This window comes from Malus sylvestris, chromosome 13 (genome assembly GCF_916048215.2).
Source record: "Malus sylvestris chromosome 13, drMalSylv7.2, whole genome shotgun sequence".
Taxonomy (NCBI): domain Eukaryota; kingdom Viridiplantae; phylum Streptophyta; class Magnoliopsida; order Rosales; family Rosaceae; genus Malus; species Malus sylvestris.
The window spans coordinates 3,699,722-3,715,467 of record NC_062272.1 but is presented as its reverse complement, the minus strand read 5'-3'; the positions used below and the strand labels follow the sequence as shown (position 1 = coordinate 3,715,467).

The window sequence follows — 15,746 nt, the reverse complement described above, 5'->3', positions numbered from 1 at the left end:
TTAGAGGGACAATCCTTGTCCGAAGAAAAATGAGAGCAGCGATAGGATTTGAGCGTGAGAAAAGAAAAGTAGGAAGCAACAGTGATGGGACTCAGCGGCACTGTTGGGAATCAGCCATCAGATTTTTATATACATATTTCTTGATTGGATTAGTATTTTTATATAATATTATTTTGTATATTATTATATTCAGCAAAAAATTATTTTTGCGGGGCACGTATCTGATGGCTTTTGGTCCCATTAGATTTTTACATATATATTTTTTTGGTTTGATTAATATTTTTATATATTATTTTTATATAATATTATTTTATATATTACTATATTCAATAAAAAATTATTTTTTGGGACCCCAAATTTTTGAACCCTGTGCAGTGGAACCTGTCACAGCCCTTAAAAGCCGGCTCTGGTTAACAGTACAGATTAAAGAGCAAGAATACTTTACAAACTATGGTCTGCTGATTGAAAACCCAGTTAACAAAGATGATGAGTGCTTTGGGAGGACAATTAGTCATTCTTCCAAGCTTTCTGTGTGTGTTCCTTGTCTTACTCCTCATCAAGATCTTTCATAAGCTATGGTGGACTCCGACTCGATTGCAGAAGCTGATGGCTTTGCAGGGGATCACAGGCCCTCCTTACAGACTTATCCATGGAAACACGAAAGAAATCACCGACATGATCAAGGAAGCAATGAGCAGGCCGAAAAATTTATCACACGACGTATTTTCTGTAGTTCAACCTCACATTCACTCTTGGACTCAGATATACGGTAACAAATGATCTTGATTAGTTAACTACTTTTTTAAATCGTAGTTTCGATCAAGATAAATTTGGTCATCTTTAGCATGCTAATTTACAGGTAAGAATTATCTTCAATGGCATGGTTCTAAGGCTCAGTTGATCGTTACGGATCCTGAATTATGCAAAGAGATATTGAACAACAAAGATAGAGCTTATCCGAAAATAGAGACCCCTTACTTTGACAAGAAGCTATTCGGAGATGGCCTTCTGACAACAACTAAACCTGAAAAATGGGCGAAATTGCGAAAGCTGGCTACCCATGCTTTCCATGGAGAGAGCTTAAAAGTAAGTTTTTACGGTTACAGCTGCTTTCTGTTAGCTATCCTACATCGGTCGCGGAAGTAAAAAATAATGACTTTAAATAGGATTATCTTACTCTAACTAATATCGAGATTTTTTATGATAAAATTACACATTTAACGGATTTGACAGGTGATAATTATCAAGTTAAGGCAAGTATAGATATCGTTAGAATGGGACCTCCGGGCCCGTCGATTTAAAAATTTCAACATGATATTAAAGCCCTAGATACGGGCTCGTGCAAGCCAAAAGGCTTGTCACAAAGTGTGAGCTTGGTAACAAACCTAGACTCTTAACATATAGTAGCCTCTGAGTTCTTAAGAAACACTTCTTGGAAAGATTGAAAACAAGTTTAGATTCCATCGGAGTCGATCTCTGAGTTTCAATGACCGATGTGTGAATCTCTACGTGTGAACCACTAAATGAGGTTCCACATGAGGTGGCATGTTGGCTATCCCGCGGAAAATAAAAAATAATGACCTTAAATAGGATTACTCGACTTTAAATAATACCGAAGTTTTTGTGATAAAATCTCATACCTTAAAATCTCATACCTAACTAACGGATGAGGCAGGTGGTAAATACGATATTATCTGTATCGTTAGAGTGGGCTACCGGACATGTCGATCTAATAATTCCAACACTTTCATGCAAGTTGTAGGTAAATCTGCTAACAGAATGATTGTGTTGTTTTACTAGAGTATGACTCCAGCAATGGTAGCTAGTACTGAGACAATGCTGGAGAAGTGGAAAAGTTATGAAGGAAAAGAGATTGAGGTTTTTCAAGAGTTTAGGTTGTTCAGTTCGGAAGTGATCTCCAGAACAGCATTCGGCAGCAATTATATCGAAGGAAAGACCATTTTCGAGACGCTGGCGAAGTTAGGCGTCTTAGTGTTCAAAAATTCTCTCACAATCAGGGTTCCCGTATTCAGGTAACTTCCTGTAAAAGAAAAAAAAATTCTGATTACAAGAAGGGATGTGAAACATGCTCAATTTGATTTCACTATGTAGCTGAAGCTGACTCATTCGGCTTGTTATGCATAGAATCATACTTCTCTATCATGGTAATTTTTTCCACATATCTGTTGGCGCAGCAGTGGAGTTATGGACTATTACTTCTTTTTCTTAGAGCATCTCTAGAAAAGATGTCGAAATATCTTAACAAATAATAACGGTAAAAAAAAAGAAAAAGCAGTAGCAGTTTTTTTTCAATCGAGAAGGTAAATCTGATGTGATATGATATGAAATGGTATTTCTTTCATTTGCTGCCAAATTTGACGGCAACTTCAAAAAAAAAAAAATTAATTATTAAATGCTTTTTATTAATTTTTTTTATTAGTTAAAAGTCTTGCCTTTTAATTTCTTTTCATTACTTTCATTACCAATGCAATGTTTAAATATTTTATAAGGAAAACTAATGAAAAAGGCTTGAAAATTTTGAGTTTTAATGATAAGGACAAAATAAAGGGTAAAGTGAATAGTACCAGGATTGACTTTTTAGTGTAAAAATGTGGTTTTTCGTTAAAGTGAACAGTACCGGGTGCTTTTCGTTAAAGTTCCCTATTTTATACCCTTTAATTCATTTTCTTTCATTACCAATGCAAAGGAAATAAATATGAAATTTTATTTTACGTTTAAAATTTAACATATTGGGTGGAAAACAAAACTTTAAAAGATATCAAAGTGCCACATAAGATATCAAATTTAAATTTTTTTTTTTAAATTTGACATCTCCTTTTGTTCAAAAGAAAATAAAAAAATAAAAATTTGACATCTCCAAACATAGCTAAACTTTATTCTTTCATTTAATGTTGCAGTAAGTTTTTCAAAACCAGTGATGAGATCGAAGCAGACAAGCTAGAGAAAGGACTGCGCGTCTCCATAATGGAGATTGTTAAGAGAAGAGAAGAGAAGGCCACCGGAGGAGAAGGCAGCTTTGGGAGTGATTTTCTTGGATTACTTTTAAAGGCTTATCATGATACGAATGACGACCAGAGGATATCGGCGGATGAATTATTTGAACTATGCAAGGAGTTTTACCTTGTTGCACAAGAAACCACTAATGCTTTGCTTGCTTGGACTGTCTTTCTTTTGGCGCTCCACACGGATTGGCAAGAAGAAGTGAGAAAGGAGGTTGTGGATTTATTTGGCAAACACACTCCGAATGCTGATGGAATTGCCAAACTGAAAACGGTAAGAAATCCGAGAACTCAATCATAATGAGCTTGTCGGTTAAGTTTTAAACTCTGATTTGTTATATACTTTTCATTTTCATGCAGATGAGTATGGTGATCAATGAGTCTCTAAGGTTATATTCTCCTGTTGCTACTATTATAAGGAAAACCGAAAGGGAAGTTGAACTTGGAAAAGTCATTGTGCCCGCAAATCTCGAACTGATTGTCCCAAATCTAGCACTCCACCATGATCCTCAAATATGGGGAGAAGACCTGCAACTTTTCAAACCCGAGAGATTCTCTGAAGGGGTTGCTAAAGCAACTGACAACAATGTAGGCGCTTTCATACCGTTTGGATTGGGTCTTCGAAGCTGCGTGGGCATGAATTTTACAAATATAGAAGCAAAGATTGCTTTGTCAATGATTCTACAGCGATACTCCTTCACCCTTTCCCCGGGTTATGTCCACCTACCCTTTCATTATCTTACAGTCCGTCCGAAACGTGGAATTCAGGTAATGCTACACTCACTTTGAACTCCGAAGACCAGAATTGCCAAATATCTTGCACTTGGTTGGTAGTATGGAGTACCTAGAAATTGTAGCCTTATGATATGTGTTGACGTCAGTCTTTATTATAAATATTCTAGGAGAATATTTGGTAAGATTAGGATTTGTAATTGATACTAGTCCTTTGTAATTAGTTTCCTTATCTTTTCTAATTAGTTTCCTTATGAAATACGGTATGTGTGCCTATATATTGTAAACCCTTCAAATATTCAGCCATACACGTTTCTATTATATGATGGCTTAAGCTATAAGCAGTTTTTATTTTTCTTTCCAATTATTGTTCTCTTTCGTTTGTCAGAATTTTTTGGATAATCCGAGCAAAGTTTTTCTTTTTGTTTGGCGTACGCCGTAATATGTAACGTAATTGATAAGTTAACATGGCAGCACAAGGTTATGCTACTTCCGGGCACGGCTAAAATCAATACAAACTAGAGGTGACGGTAGTTCCATTAACATAGATAGATTTTGGGGTTCAATGTTATTGCACCGTGTTGAATATTATACATTAGTTGAAATATGATGCCTCTGTGCCGACCGGAAAACAAAAGAATAAAAAAAGACGAGTATTTTAGGATTATGTATTGCATTGTACAACCGTTATTCACTCTCAAGAAACACCTCCTGCAGTAGATTAAGGGAGATAGCCAAAGAGAAGCACACGAAAAATGGCTTCTTTGGGAGGCCCAGTAGTCATTTTTTAAAGCTTTCTGTGTGTGCTTCTTGTCTTAATTCTCATCAACATCTTTCACAAGCTATGGTCAGGGGCGGAACCAGGATTCAAAATATGGGTGGCCAACATGAAAACAACAAAAATCAAATAAAAAAATCTCTAAGTTACATACAAATTATTAGATGGGATTAAAGTATAAATTAAAAAATTCTTTCCCAGTCTGTTCCTGGCATCAGTAAGCTTTTCAAAACCAACGATGAGATCGAATTGGACAAACTAGAGAAAGAAGTACATGCCTCCATAACAGAGATTGTCAAGAAACGAGAAAAGAAGGCAATGACAGGAGAAAACAAGAGTTTCGGGAGTGATTTTCACGGATTACTTTTGAACTCACGATGAAATTGAAAACCAGATGGTTTCGGTGGATGAGTGCAAGACGTTTTACTTTGCTGGACAAGAAACCATTAATACTTTGTTTGCTTGGACTCTGTTTCTTCTGGCACTCCATACGGATTGGCAAGAGGAATCAAGAAAGGGGGTGATGGAATGATTTGGCTAACAAACCCCAAATCCTGATAACTTTTCCAAACTGAAAATAGTAAGAAAGGGGGTGTTGGAAACATGTTTTCAGTTGAGATTAGAGATTCTAATTTGGGAATCTGTTTTTCTTTTTTATTCATGCAGACGAGTATGATTTTCTATAAGTCTCACAGGTTATATCCCCCTCTTGATTCCTTATTAAGGAGAGTTGATAGGGAAATTATACTGGGGAATGTCAGTGTGCCTAGACAGGGGAATGTTATTGTGCCACCTAATGTGGAATTGGTTTTCTCAAATCTAGCATTTCAGCACGATGCTCGAATTTGGGGAGAAGACAAGCAACTTTTCAAACCGGAGAGATTCGCAGAAGGGATCGCTAAAGCTACTAACAATAACATAAGCACTTTCATACCCTTTCGTCTGGGACCTCAAAGCTGTGTGGAGTTGAACCTTGCAACCATCGAAGCAAAGATTGCTCTGTCGATGATTCTAAAATGCTACTCCTTCACTCTTTCCCCAGGTTATGTCCACTTGCCCTTTCTTTATTTGACACTGCGGCCACAACATAGAATTCAGGTAATGCTACATTCACTTTGAACTGTGAAGGCTGGCATTGCCGGGAAATTGATGCCTTTCGGATTTGCTACTCAGTGCAACTAATGAAATTGTGTCTATCCGTTATCATTTCAACTTTTTCTAGCTATCGAACTCATTGGTATGTGTTTAGACTTTAGAGTAACCGCTGTGTATCATCAATGGTAAACTATACTTAATTAAAGACACAAAGCTTAAACATAATATGTAACTAGTAACTGCATTAGGATAGGTTGGGAGAATACATATGGATAAGCAGTTCAACAGAAGCACAGTACTAATTACTACTGCTCCTTATTTATCATATATAAATAAGTCCTAATGTCTCAGCCATTAGTGAGAAATAGTAGATTTTTTTATTTGCGCAGATCTTTGAAGTAGGCAGCAGGGTTACTCTCAAAGCTGTCTCTCGAGATCGTATAATCTCTTCCTGGCGCTTTCATAGAAGCCCCCGTCCCTCCCGCTGCTTTGGCTCCTCCGCCACCGCCACCGCCACTGCCACCAGTTGCTCCACCGGAGGATTTGTTACCCCCCCCAGACCCAGCATTTTGATTCCCTCCAGAGCCCTTGCTGCCTCCCATTTTCTAGCACAAACTGCTTTTACTTTTCTTTTGCCTTTTGTTGATTTTATGACTTGCATGAAGGGTGCATGGCCATATATATAATGCACTAATTTAAAGATTTGATTCTGGGAAGATTAATTCAAGCATCGGAAGTGTTAGAGTACGTTGGAACATGAAGTCAAAGCTTGAAAATGAAGGATAATAAAGGACGGTAGTATTAAAAGTTAAAGTCTGCCATTTCCCAACAAGAAATGCATAATACGAAGCTTGAACACGTAATACAAAGACTCCTCCTTTGAAATGCCTTTTTCTTACCAATAATTAAAAAAAAGATAGTGTTATTCACACACTCATTTTTATCTTCTTCACTTCCTTGTTAATTTTTTGTCATGATCTTGTTCAAATTATTCGATTTGATGGCCGAAATTTGAGAAGATTATGTGAGAAGTAAAAATGAGTGTGTTGATAGCACTACCTCTAAAAAAAAAATATGTTCAAGATTGCCTTTGGATGGACTAGTAGTGCAATCTGATAAATAAAAACATTAATGTATTTGACAGAAAAACTTAAATGTTTTTAAATCATTGAAGCATTTTCTCAAGTAGTACTTTGTTATGCTTCTTTATAAAGTTTTCACAATTGTTTTTTGTTTCTTTTTTCGAATGTACTTAAATTTTTAATAAAAAAGTTCAACGCATTTCTTATAAAAGCACTTCTAGATAAAACACTTATGAGCACAAATGCTTCATAAAAAAAAATTTAAAAAAAAAGACTCAAACGGGCCCATAAATGGCAAATGACATAACAATGATTTATGTACACATTTGCTTGATTCATATATATAATGCACTAATTTAAAGATTTGATTCTGGGAAGATTAATACAAGCATCGGAAGTGTTAGAGTACGTTGGAACATGAAGTCAAAGCTTGAAAATGAAGGATAATTAAGGATGGTAGTATTAAAAGTTAAAGTCTGCCATTTCCCTACAAGAAATGCATAATACAAAGGTTGAACACGTAATAGTAATACAAAGATTCCTCCTTTGAAATGCCTTTTTCTTACCAATAATTTAAAAAAAAAAAAATAGTGCTATTCACACACTTATTTTTACCTCCTTCACTTCCTTGTTAATTTTTTGTCATGAACTTGTTCGAATTATTCGATTTGACGATCAAAATTTGAGAAGATTATGTGAGAAATAAAAATGGATGTGTTGATAGCACTACCTCAAAAAAAAAAAAAAAAAAAAGAGTTCAAGACTGCTTTTGGATGGACCAGTAGTGCGCTTCATAAAAAAAATATATATATATATATAAAAGACTCAAACGGGCCCATAATGGCAAATGACATAACAATGATTTATGTACACATTTGCTTGATTCATTTATTTATATAAAATGACACATTTTACAACATAAGAAACGGTGGACAGAGATTTGTGAATCGGTTAGTGTTTTTTTTTTTTTTTTAATTTTAACAAACGGTATTATTTACACTAAGAGGGAGGGGTGAGCTTAGCTTTATAATGAGCTAGTAATAATATGGTTCAAACTTGTCTTTGACGAGAATCGAACTTAGGACCTCTCACTTTCAAGTGACTCAGTTAGCTAAGAGTACTTACCTATGCACCCAGTTCGATTTCCTCCCCTAAATATACTCAGTTAGTTAAGAGTGCTTGCCTATGGGTGACTTCACTCTGCACCCAACCCAAAGCAGCAACTAAGCCTAACTGATGCTAAGCCCAAGTGTAAATCCATACAAGCCCAAATCTAATAAACAGCTCCGAAGACACCACAAAATTTGACAAGAAGAATTTGGAGATACCCAGTTCTCAGGGCTAGGAAGGAAGGTAGTTTTCAGGTTTCTGTGAAGGGTGCTACAATGGAAAGTTGAAGGCTTGTAGCCTTTTTTTTTCTGTGTAAGCAGCAAGTAACACCACCCAACCCACTCTTTTTCCCTTTTTTTTTTCATAAATTTTATCTGCATTTCTTTCTTATTTTTTCCATTCATTCTTTAGATATTATGCACATCCATGTTTAGATCGGACGTGAATTCGCAGAATCTCATCAGTTACAAACTGACGAACACCCCAAGTTCGACTCCTTGTAATCACATGCAGGGTCCTTTAACTTCCCATGACATTGAGCGACCTACTTTTGTCCCGTAGATATAGAAGTTTCACAGCGGAGTCAAGAAATGGCAGCTTAAGGTTCATGTCTTTCAAAATTTAGAAAAGCCAACTTATTACAAGTCACAACCATATCCATCCAAAAGTCGTAGAAAACGATGGACATAATTTGTTATGCCAGCTGCAGTCTGTGACAAGGACACAGACACTAATTTTACGAAGAAATTTTAGGCTTGCGAAAGCTCATCAAGGAAACTAGAAAAATGTGGTGAAAGAGAGGGTAGGGAAACAAATTAATAGTACGGTAAACGTATTTGGTGACAAATTCAGGAGATAATTCCAAAGTGACATATCGAAAGTCGACAAATAGCAGCTTAAGGTTTCAAGCCAATGTATTGATGATGATGTTTGCCCCTTGGATTTTAGTAACTAGCAAGATAAGTAAGTGACACTCACTAGATAAATACCATCAGCAGCATTTTGTTAATTTGTGTTACAATATAAAGAGCAGAAAAAACTTCAGTACGACGGACTCCAACTCAAAAAGAAATACGAAAAAATGGGTTCTTTCGGAGGTTTAGTAATCATATTCCCAAGCTTTCTGTGTCTGTTTCTTATCTTAGGGCTAATCAAGATCCTTCACAAGATATGGTGGACTCCGACTCGCATTCGGAAGTTGATGGCTTCACAGGGGATCCGAGGCCCTCCTTACCGACTTATCCATGGAAACACCAAAGAAATCTCTGACATGAGAAAGGAAGTCATGGGAAGGCCACAGATTTTATCACACGACATACTTTCTGTTGTCCAACCTCACACGCACTCATGGATCAAGATATATGGTGACAAGTGAACTCTCGCGATTTTAGGTTGACTACTATTGTTTTTTAATCTTAATTCCGTGACAAATTTTGATCATTGTTTACATACTAATTACAGGGAAGAATTATCTTCAATGGCATGGTTCTAAGGCTCAGTTGGTCATTACGGAACCCGAGTTGTGCAAAGAGATACTGAATAACAAAAATAGAGCTTATCCGAAAACAGATACCCCAAACTTTGTGAATAAGCTATTGGGAGACGGCCTAGTGACAACAACCGAAGCTGAAAAATGGGGAAAATTGCGGAAACTGGCCACCCATGCCTTCCATGGAGAGACTTTAAAAGTAAGTCTTCAAGGTTGCTTGTACTTTAGTGTAATAAACTGAAGGTGAATCTGCTAATATCATGATGGTATTGTTTCAATAGAGTATGATTCCGGAAATGGTAGCTAGTGCCGAGGCAATGCTAGAAAGGTGGAAATTTTTTGAAGGAAAAGAGATTGAGGTGTATGAAGAGTTTAGATTGTTCACTTCGGAAGTCATTTCTAGGACAGCATTTGGCAGCAGCTATATAGAAGGAAAGAACATTTTTGAGATGTTGATGAAGTTAGGCTCCATACTATTCAAAAATGCTTTCAAGGTCAGAGTTCCTGGCATCAGGTAATCCCTATTATTCTTTTTCGTTTGCCCATCTGCTATGCAACGGTGATCTACTCAATATTCACCACAAGATTTGTTGACAATCACTTCGGTCCTCATGGGTAGTCTTTTCATTTAATGCAGTAAGTTCTTCAAAACCAGCGATGAGATCGAATCAGATAAACTCGAGAAAGAAGTACACGCCACCATAATAGAGATCGTCAAGAAAAGAGAAAACAAGGCAGGGACCAAAGAAAAAGACAATTTTGGAAGTGATTTTCTTGGATTACTTTTGAAGGCTCGTCAGAGTGCCGATGACAACCAGAGGATTTCGGTGGATGAGTTAATTGATGAGTGCAAGACGTTTTACTTTGCTGGACAAGAAACCACTAATACTTTACTTGGTTGGACCGTCTTTCTTCTGGCACTCAATACGGATTGGCAAGAGGAAGCAAGGAAGGAGGTCATACAATTATTTGGCAAACAAACTCCAAATCATGACGGCATTGCCAAAATGAGAACTGTAAGAATATCAAGAACTCTTATTTTTTTCTTTGCTCTGTTACAACATGTTTGAAAATTGATTATGTTATCAATTTTCCATTTCTATACAGATGAACATGATCATCAATGAGTGTTTGAGGCTATATACCCCTCCGGTTTACCTTACAAGGAAAGTTGAAAAGGAAGTGAAACTGGGAAAGCTCATCGTTCCTGCTAATCTTGAATTGGTTATCTCGACCATTGCACTTCACCATGATCCTCAAATCTGGGGGAAAGATGTCCACCTTTTCAAACCAGACAGATTCTCAGAAGGGGTTTTAAAAGCAACTAACAATAATGTAGGTGCATTCATACCCTTTGGACTGGGACCTCGAACTTGTGTGGGCTTGAATTTCTCGACAACTGAAGCGAAGATTGCTCTGTCGATGATTCTTCAACGCTATTCCTTCACCCTTTCCCCGTCTTACGTCCACTTGCCCTTGCATTATGTTACTGTTCGTCCATATCATGGAGTTCAGGTGATTTTACACTCGCTTTGAACGGCGAAGAGCAGAGTTTCTCATGGTTCTTGCATTTGGGGTATCTGAAGTACCCACACATTGGTGCCTTTGATAAATACAATAAGTATAATAAAGAAATATTGAACGTCATAAAAGTAGTTGTACACTCCCTTGTGAACTGCCCATGAATTCTGCACTAGGGCGTCAGGACTGTAAGCAGCCTAATATGAGCACTGCAACATAAATAAAAAAGGCATCCGTTTCCTTTTTTTAAGTTTTGTTTCTTTTAAGTCGGAATTTTTTTTTGCCAATTTAGAAACTTTTATTAGTTGAAAAAGCTATTATATGAAATAGAAAGTCCAAAGGTAGTTCAAATACAAACATAGCCTAAAAGAAAATACAACATAAATGCTCAAAAAGAGCAAGCTCACAAAAAACAAAACTTTAGATCTGAAAGATTGTTGCCTCCGCCACAACAGTTGCGCCACCATCGCCAACCCGCCGCCATCACCAATAAAAAAACCCACAAACAATCTGGATGAACTGAAAATGGGGGTGAGTGAGCCACCCGCGCAAAAAGCGCTCGCCATAATCTTACCAATTAATGCTAAAACACTTTAACAACCACCCAATACCAAAATACGCGGCCAATGGGAGGCAAGCAATGGGCCGAGTAGCAAAGGTCGGTGGTGAAGAACTAACAACAACGAGAAGCAAAGGAGAAAGAAATGGCATAAAAGCCCATTTGTGACAAGCTCAGGGAGGTTGACACAAGCTTAAGGAAACTAGATATTAAGAGGGTTATCAAAAACAAGGAATAGAACAAAACTAAGAAACTTATTGAAGGGAAGAGAAAGGGGCTGCGAATAAGTAAGTTGGGGGGAATACCAGATTGGAGGGATGGAAGAGGTTTTGAGGGAGGGGTTGACATGCCCCGATCCTGATATTCCCCGAATACCAGGATAGGCACATGCTGACTGACACTCGAGGGTGACGAAAACCATTTATTGAGTGCAAAAGCTGAGAACAAGAGATAGATAAGACTTATAAATATAAAAGAATAATGAATATGCATTTAAGGAACGTATTCAGAGTATACAACTAATTAGAAGATTAAAAGAAATAATATAAAATTGAATGAAACAAAGGATGAATCCTACACCGAGAGGATTCGAAGATGCCGATGCGGAAGTGCCTTGACGTCGAGATTGTATGCCTCGATTCTAAGTCCTAAAAAGGGCGCAAAACAAACATGAGTAAACCAAGTTGATATATATATATATAATAAAACAGTTATCAACATACTAATCCCCAGGTTTTATGAAAACTCATATAGCATGATAAAAATAGGTTTTCCGAAACCTAGCATGTCGTGCAATGTCTCAAATCATAACTCATATATATCATAATCACTAGTGAATGTCCAATATCCCTCCAGGCCCCATGCCAGCTCCTCGTCTCTATGCCAATTGCCAGAGGAAAATCACCCTCAGGCCCCAAGCCAGCTCCCCGTCCCTATATGCTAATTGCCAGAGGAAAACCATCTTCAGGCCCTACGCCAACACCGTAACCGTCGTCCAGGACATAATATATCCCTCACCCCGTAACGGAATTGGGACCACTAGGTAAGTACAAAACCATTGAACATACATTTATTTGAAAAGCAACTTCATAGTATAAAGTCATCCATCATCTATATTATAAAGAGGTGTTCAAAACATGTTCTAAATATCATATCATCGTCCATAAGATATTCTATAAAGAACACGGGTTATAGGAAAAATAGTAATAATTCAAACTAGCCTCAATAAGCATGTTATCTCATAAAATGTTTCATAAAACATAATCATTAAATCATGATTTTCTTGTATGCATTTCTACTATTAAAACATTCATTTTTAGAAGGGGTCCACTCACAGATACTTAGCCGCCGAAGAGCCACGCAAACTAGCGAACATGGAATCGTCACAAATAATTGTACATAAAGGGTCCAATTAATAAAACTCTATTATAACAATTGAATTTGGGAAAACGAACGTCGGAAATGAATTCAAGATGTCGAATTACACTAAGTAGGGTCTCGGTTAAATTTCGTAAAAGTTAACACAAAGAATATTCCCTGACGAAATATTCCCTAGTGGATATTCCCCATAAAGGGTTTGGGCCGGTTAGGGTTTAGGGTTTGGACTTGGGTTAGGTTTAGGTTTAGGTAGGTTGGGCTTAGGATAGTGGGTTAATGGGTTACGGGTTTCTAATTTAAAATGGGTTTTAGGGTTGGGTTATATTAGGTTTGGGCTTGAAAGCCCGGGTCTTGGGCTGGTTCAGTGGCCCAAAGGCCTTTCTCACTAGGGTTCTCAAATGGGCTAGGCTTAAAGGCCCGGGCGAGCCTATTCCTTTTGGTTTTAAAACAAAATAAACAAAATAAAAATAAAAGGTTTAGGTTAGGTTGGAGAGTTTGGGTTGAAAGGTCCTAGGCCCAAATGCCTGGTTCAAAGGGGTTTTGGGGCTTAAAAGCCAGGCCCGAGTTCCAATTGTGGGTCGCCGAACCCATTTGGCTGAAATTCGGCCGGACATTCCTCGAGCTCCAATGGAGCTCAAAACTTAACCAAAGCATGCGATTTAATATGCCAAATTGAAGCCCCAAAGGTAAGGAATGAAAATATACCCTTGGTTCTTGTCATCGTGCCCGGAGTTGGCCGAAAAACCACCTGGAAGCCACGGGTGTCCTTTGGAAACTGGGAAAGGCCATCCCGAAGTGTTTTCATATCCAAACCTTCACCAAAATCTCATTATAACAACCATGAATCCTTCTAGACTACTAGGGAGAAAGATGGAAAGGTGTTTCGACCTACCTTCGTCGAAAACAACGATAACTCATCGATGAAATGTTTGCACTGTGGTGAGAAGGAGAGAAAGTTGGATTAGAATGTCGTCGTCGTTTGTAGTTATGGGTGTGTAGGGGTGGTGCTCGGACAAACGGAGAAATGCAAAGAGAGAGCACAGGTAAAGAGGAGAAAGTTAGGGAAAAGAGAGAGAAAGAGATGATGAAGAGAGATTGGGGCCGGGGGCACACAAAATAAGACCCCAAAATAATTTTTAAAACAAAAACAGGGGTGGGGTGTAATAGGGGTAGTGAGCTAGAGAGGAGAAGGACAAGGAGGAAGAGAAGGGGGTTACCTGCCAACCCTAACCAGAGAGGAAGGAGTCGACGGCGAAAGCAGGTTACTTGGGGAGGGGTTCTGTGCCAAAGGAAATGGGAGCCCTAGGGTTGGTTTCTTATGACTTCTAGCATGTTATCATATAATTAAACATTTTCCGTTTCAATTAATGAATGATTGTTAGAAAATAATTAATTAATCTTGAATATTTTTCGTAATTGTAGCATGTAATATAGGAATGTAATTTTGTTTTTTTTAATAAATGATAATATTTACACTAAAGGAGTAGATGAGTAGGTTAAGCCTTACAAGGGCTTGCCATAATAATATGGCTCAACTTCGCATTTGATGAAAATTAAACATAAGACCTCTTATTTACATGTAAAGATAAAAAAAAAGGTCGTACCCAGTGCACAAGGCTCCCGCTTTACGCAGGGTCTGGGAGAGTCATTAATATGACCCTATGCATTGTACGATTTTGTCCCTCAATAGTCATTAATATGACCCTATACATTGTACTATTTTCCAATTTTTAATACAATTAGTTGTAATTCTACACTGTACCACTTGTTTAAGTTTTTCTTATGTCTTTTCTTTCATTCGAGTTCCGTCCTCAGCGCGCACCTAATTTCAATTGCTGGTTGTTTGCCTGAGCTGGCCATACATTGGGGGTCTTGTTGGAACTGGTGTGTCCTGGTCTTGGTCGACAAGATTACCTGATACAATCAAGGTTGACTCTCAAATCAAATCATGTTTTTTCTTGTCTAACGATAAGTTGGTTTATCTCTAAGTATTGTTCATGTCTAACGAGGAAGAGCCTTATTGAATGGAGAGATTTTTCCGTGTGATTGGTACACGAGATGGTACACCAAGTATCACTATATAAATGGTAAGATATGTGTGTTAAAAAGTTATAACTTAAGTAAAATTTCCCATCACTTACAGAGAAACTTATAATGTATCATCCATGTTCCCGTCACAACAAAAAATTCTCTATTGAATGGACGTTGAATATCTTTTACTTTTACGTAAAAGCACGAAACTGATGATGTTGATCTCGAATAAACAAATTAATATAAATATATACCACTTCATTTTCGAATTCATTTTAATTGGAATATCAATATTGAATTATTGGAGTTACATATCATGTTGTCATTATTATTGTCATTCATTAACTCTAACTGATCATAATGTCAGAAATTTTTTTTTTAAATTCACAAGATTCCACAACTTCCTCCTACAATTAAAATTCACAATTTTTTTTAAGTTGGTGTGGGGTTTAATAGCAGAAGTTGAGCTTGAATTCAATTATTCAAGGCTACCATCTGCAAATCTCCTCCTCACAGAAATTGCAGTGATCGAATCGATCAATTCACCACCATTCTCTCTCTCGGATTCATTCCTCCCGATGGGGTTTTCAACCCAGTTGCACCATCACCATCGTTCTGATGGGGATGAAAAGGAAGTGGAAAGGTAGCGGAGGAGAAGTCGCCGGAATTGCAGAAGCTATAAAGGCCGCATTTTCAGACAGAGAAGGGCTTTTTTTTTTTTTTTATTTGTGGGAGGAGGAAGGAAATAAGTTGATGTGCAATTAATCAATAGTTAGTGGTCATTCCAAATTATCTTTTAGAAAATAAGTTTATTATACTTAGTTTGCAAATTTAGAATTTTTTTTAACAATTGATATTATCTACTTTAAGAGGAGGAGATGAGTTTAGCCTCACAATGAGTTAGCAATAATGTAGTTCAAACTCGCATTTGGCTAGAATCGAAATTAAGACC

At 37.3% G+C, this 15,746-nt stretch overlaps 2 protein-coding genes, 1 long non-coding RNA gene and 1 pseudogene across 5 annotated transcripts in view; 3 read left to right on the top strand and 1 right to left on the bottom strand.

The window, feature by feature from the left end:
* The window catches only part of LOC126594948 (cytochrome P450 CYP749A22-like), a 41,151-nt gene that overhangs the window by 6,985 nt on the left and 18,420 nt on the right, over nucleotides 1-15,746 (top strand). The window lies entirely within an intron of this gene.
* Nucleotides 387-4,116, top strand: LOC126594950 (cytochrome P450 CYP749A22-like). Its single transcript, XM_050261240.1, has 5 exons — nucleotides 387-769; nucleotides 860-1,086; nucleotides 1,801-2,033; nucleotides 2,919-3,294; nucleotides 3,381-4,116. Exons 1-5 carry the CDS (start codon nucleotides 484-486, stop codon nucleotides 3,807-3,809), a joined length of 1,551 nt encoding a protein of 516 aa, XP_050117197.1. The 5' UTR covers nucleotides 387-483; the 3' UTR covers nucleotides 3,810-4,116.
* LOC126594951 (cytochrome P450 CYP749A22-like) lies at nucleotides 8,856-11,077 on the top strand (annotated as a pseudogene).
* On the bottom strand, nucleotides 11,196-14,085 carry LOC126594966 (uncharacterized). 3 transcript variants are annotated; one of them, XR_007613483.1, is made up of 4 exons: nucleotides 13,656-14,085; nucleotides 13,469-13,576; nucleotides 11,964-12,033; nucleotides 11,196-11,823 (listed from the first exon to the last, which is right to left on the bottom strand). It is a non-coding gene; the product is annotated as an uncharacterized LOC126594966 (long non-coding RNA). The 3 variants fall into 3 exon arrangements; XR_007613485.1 differs by having other exon boundaries at nucleotides 11,196-11,346; nucleotides 11,966-12,033; XR_007613484.1 differs by lacking the exon at nucleotides 11,196-11,823 and having other exon boundaries at nucleotides 11,885-12,033; nucleotides 13,656-14,084.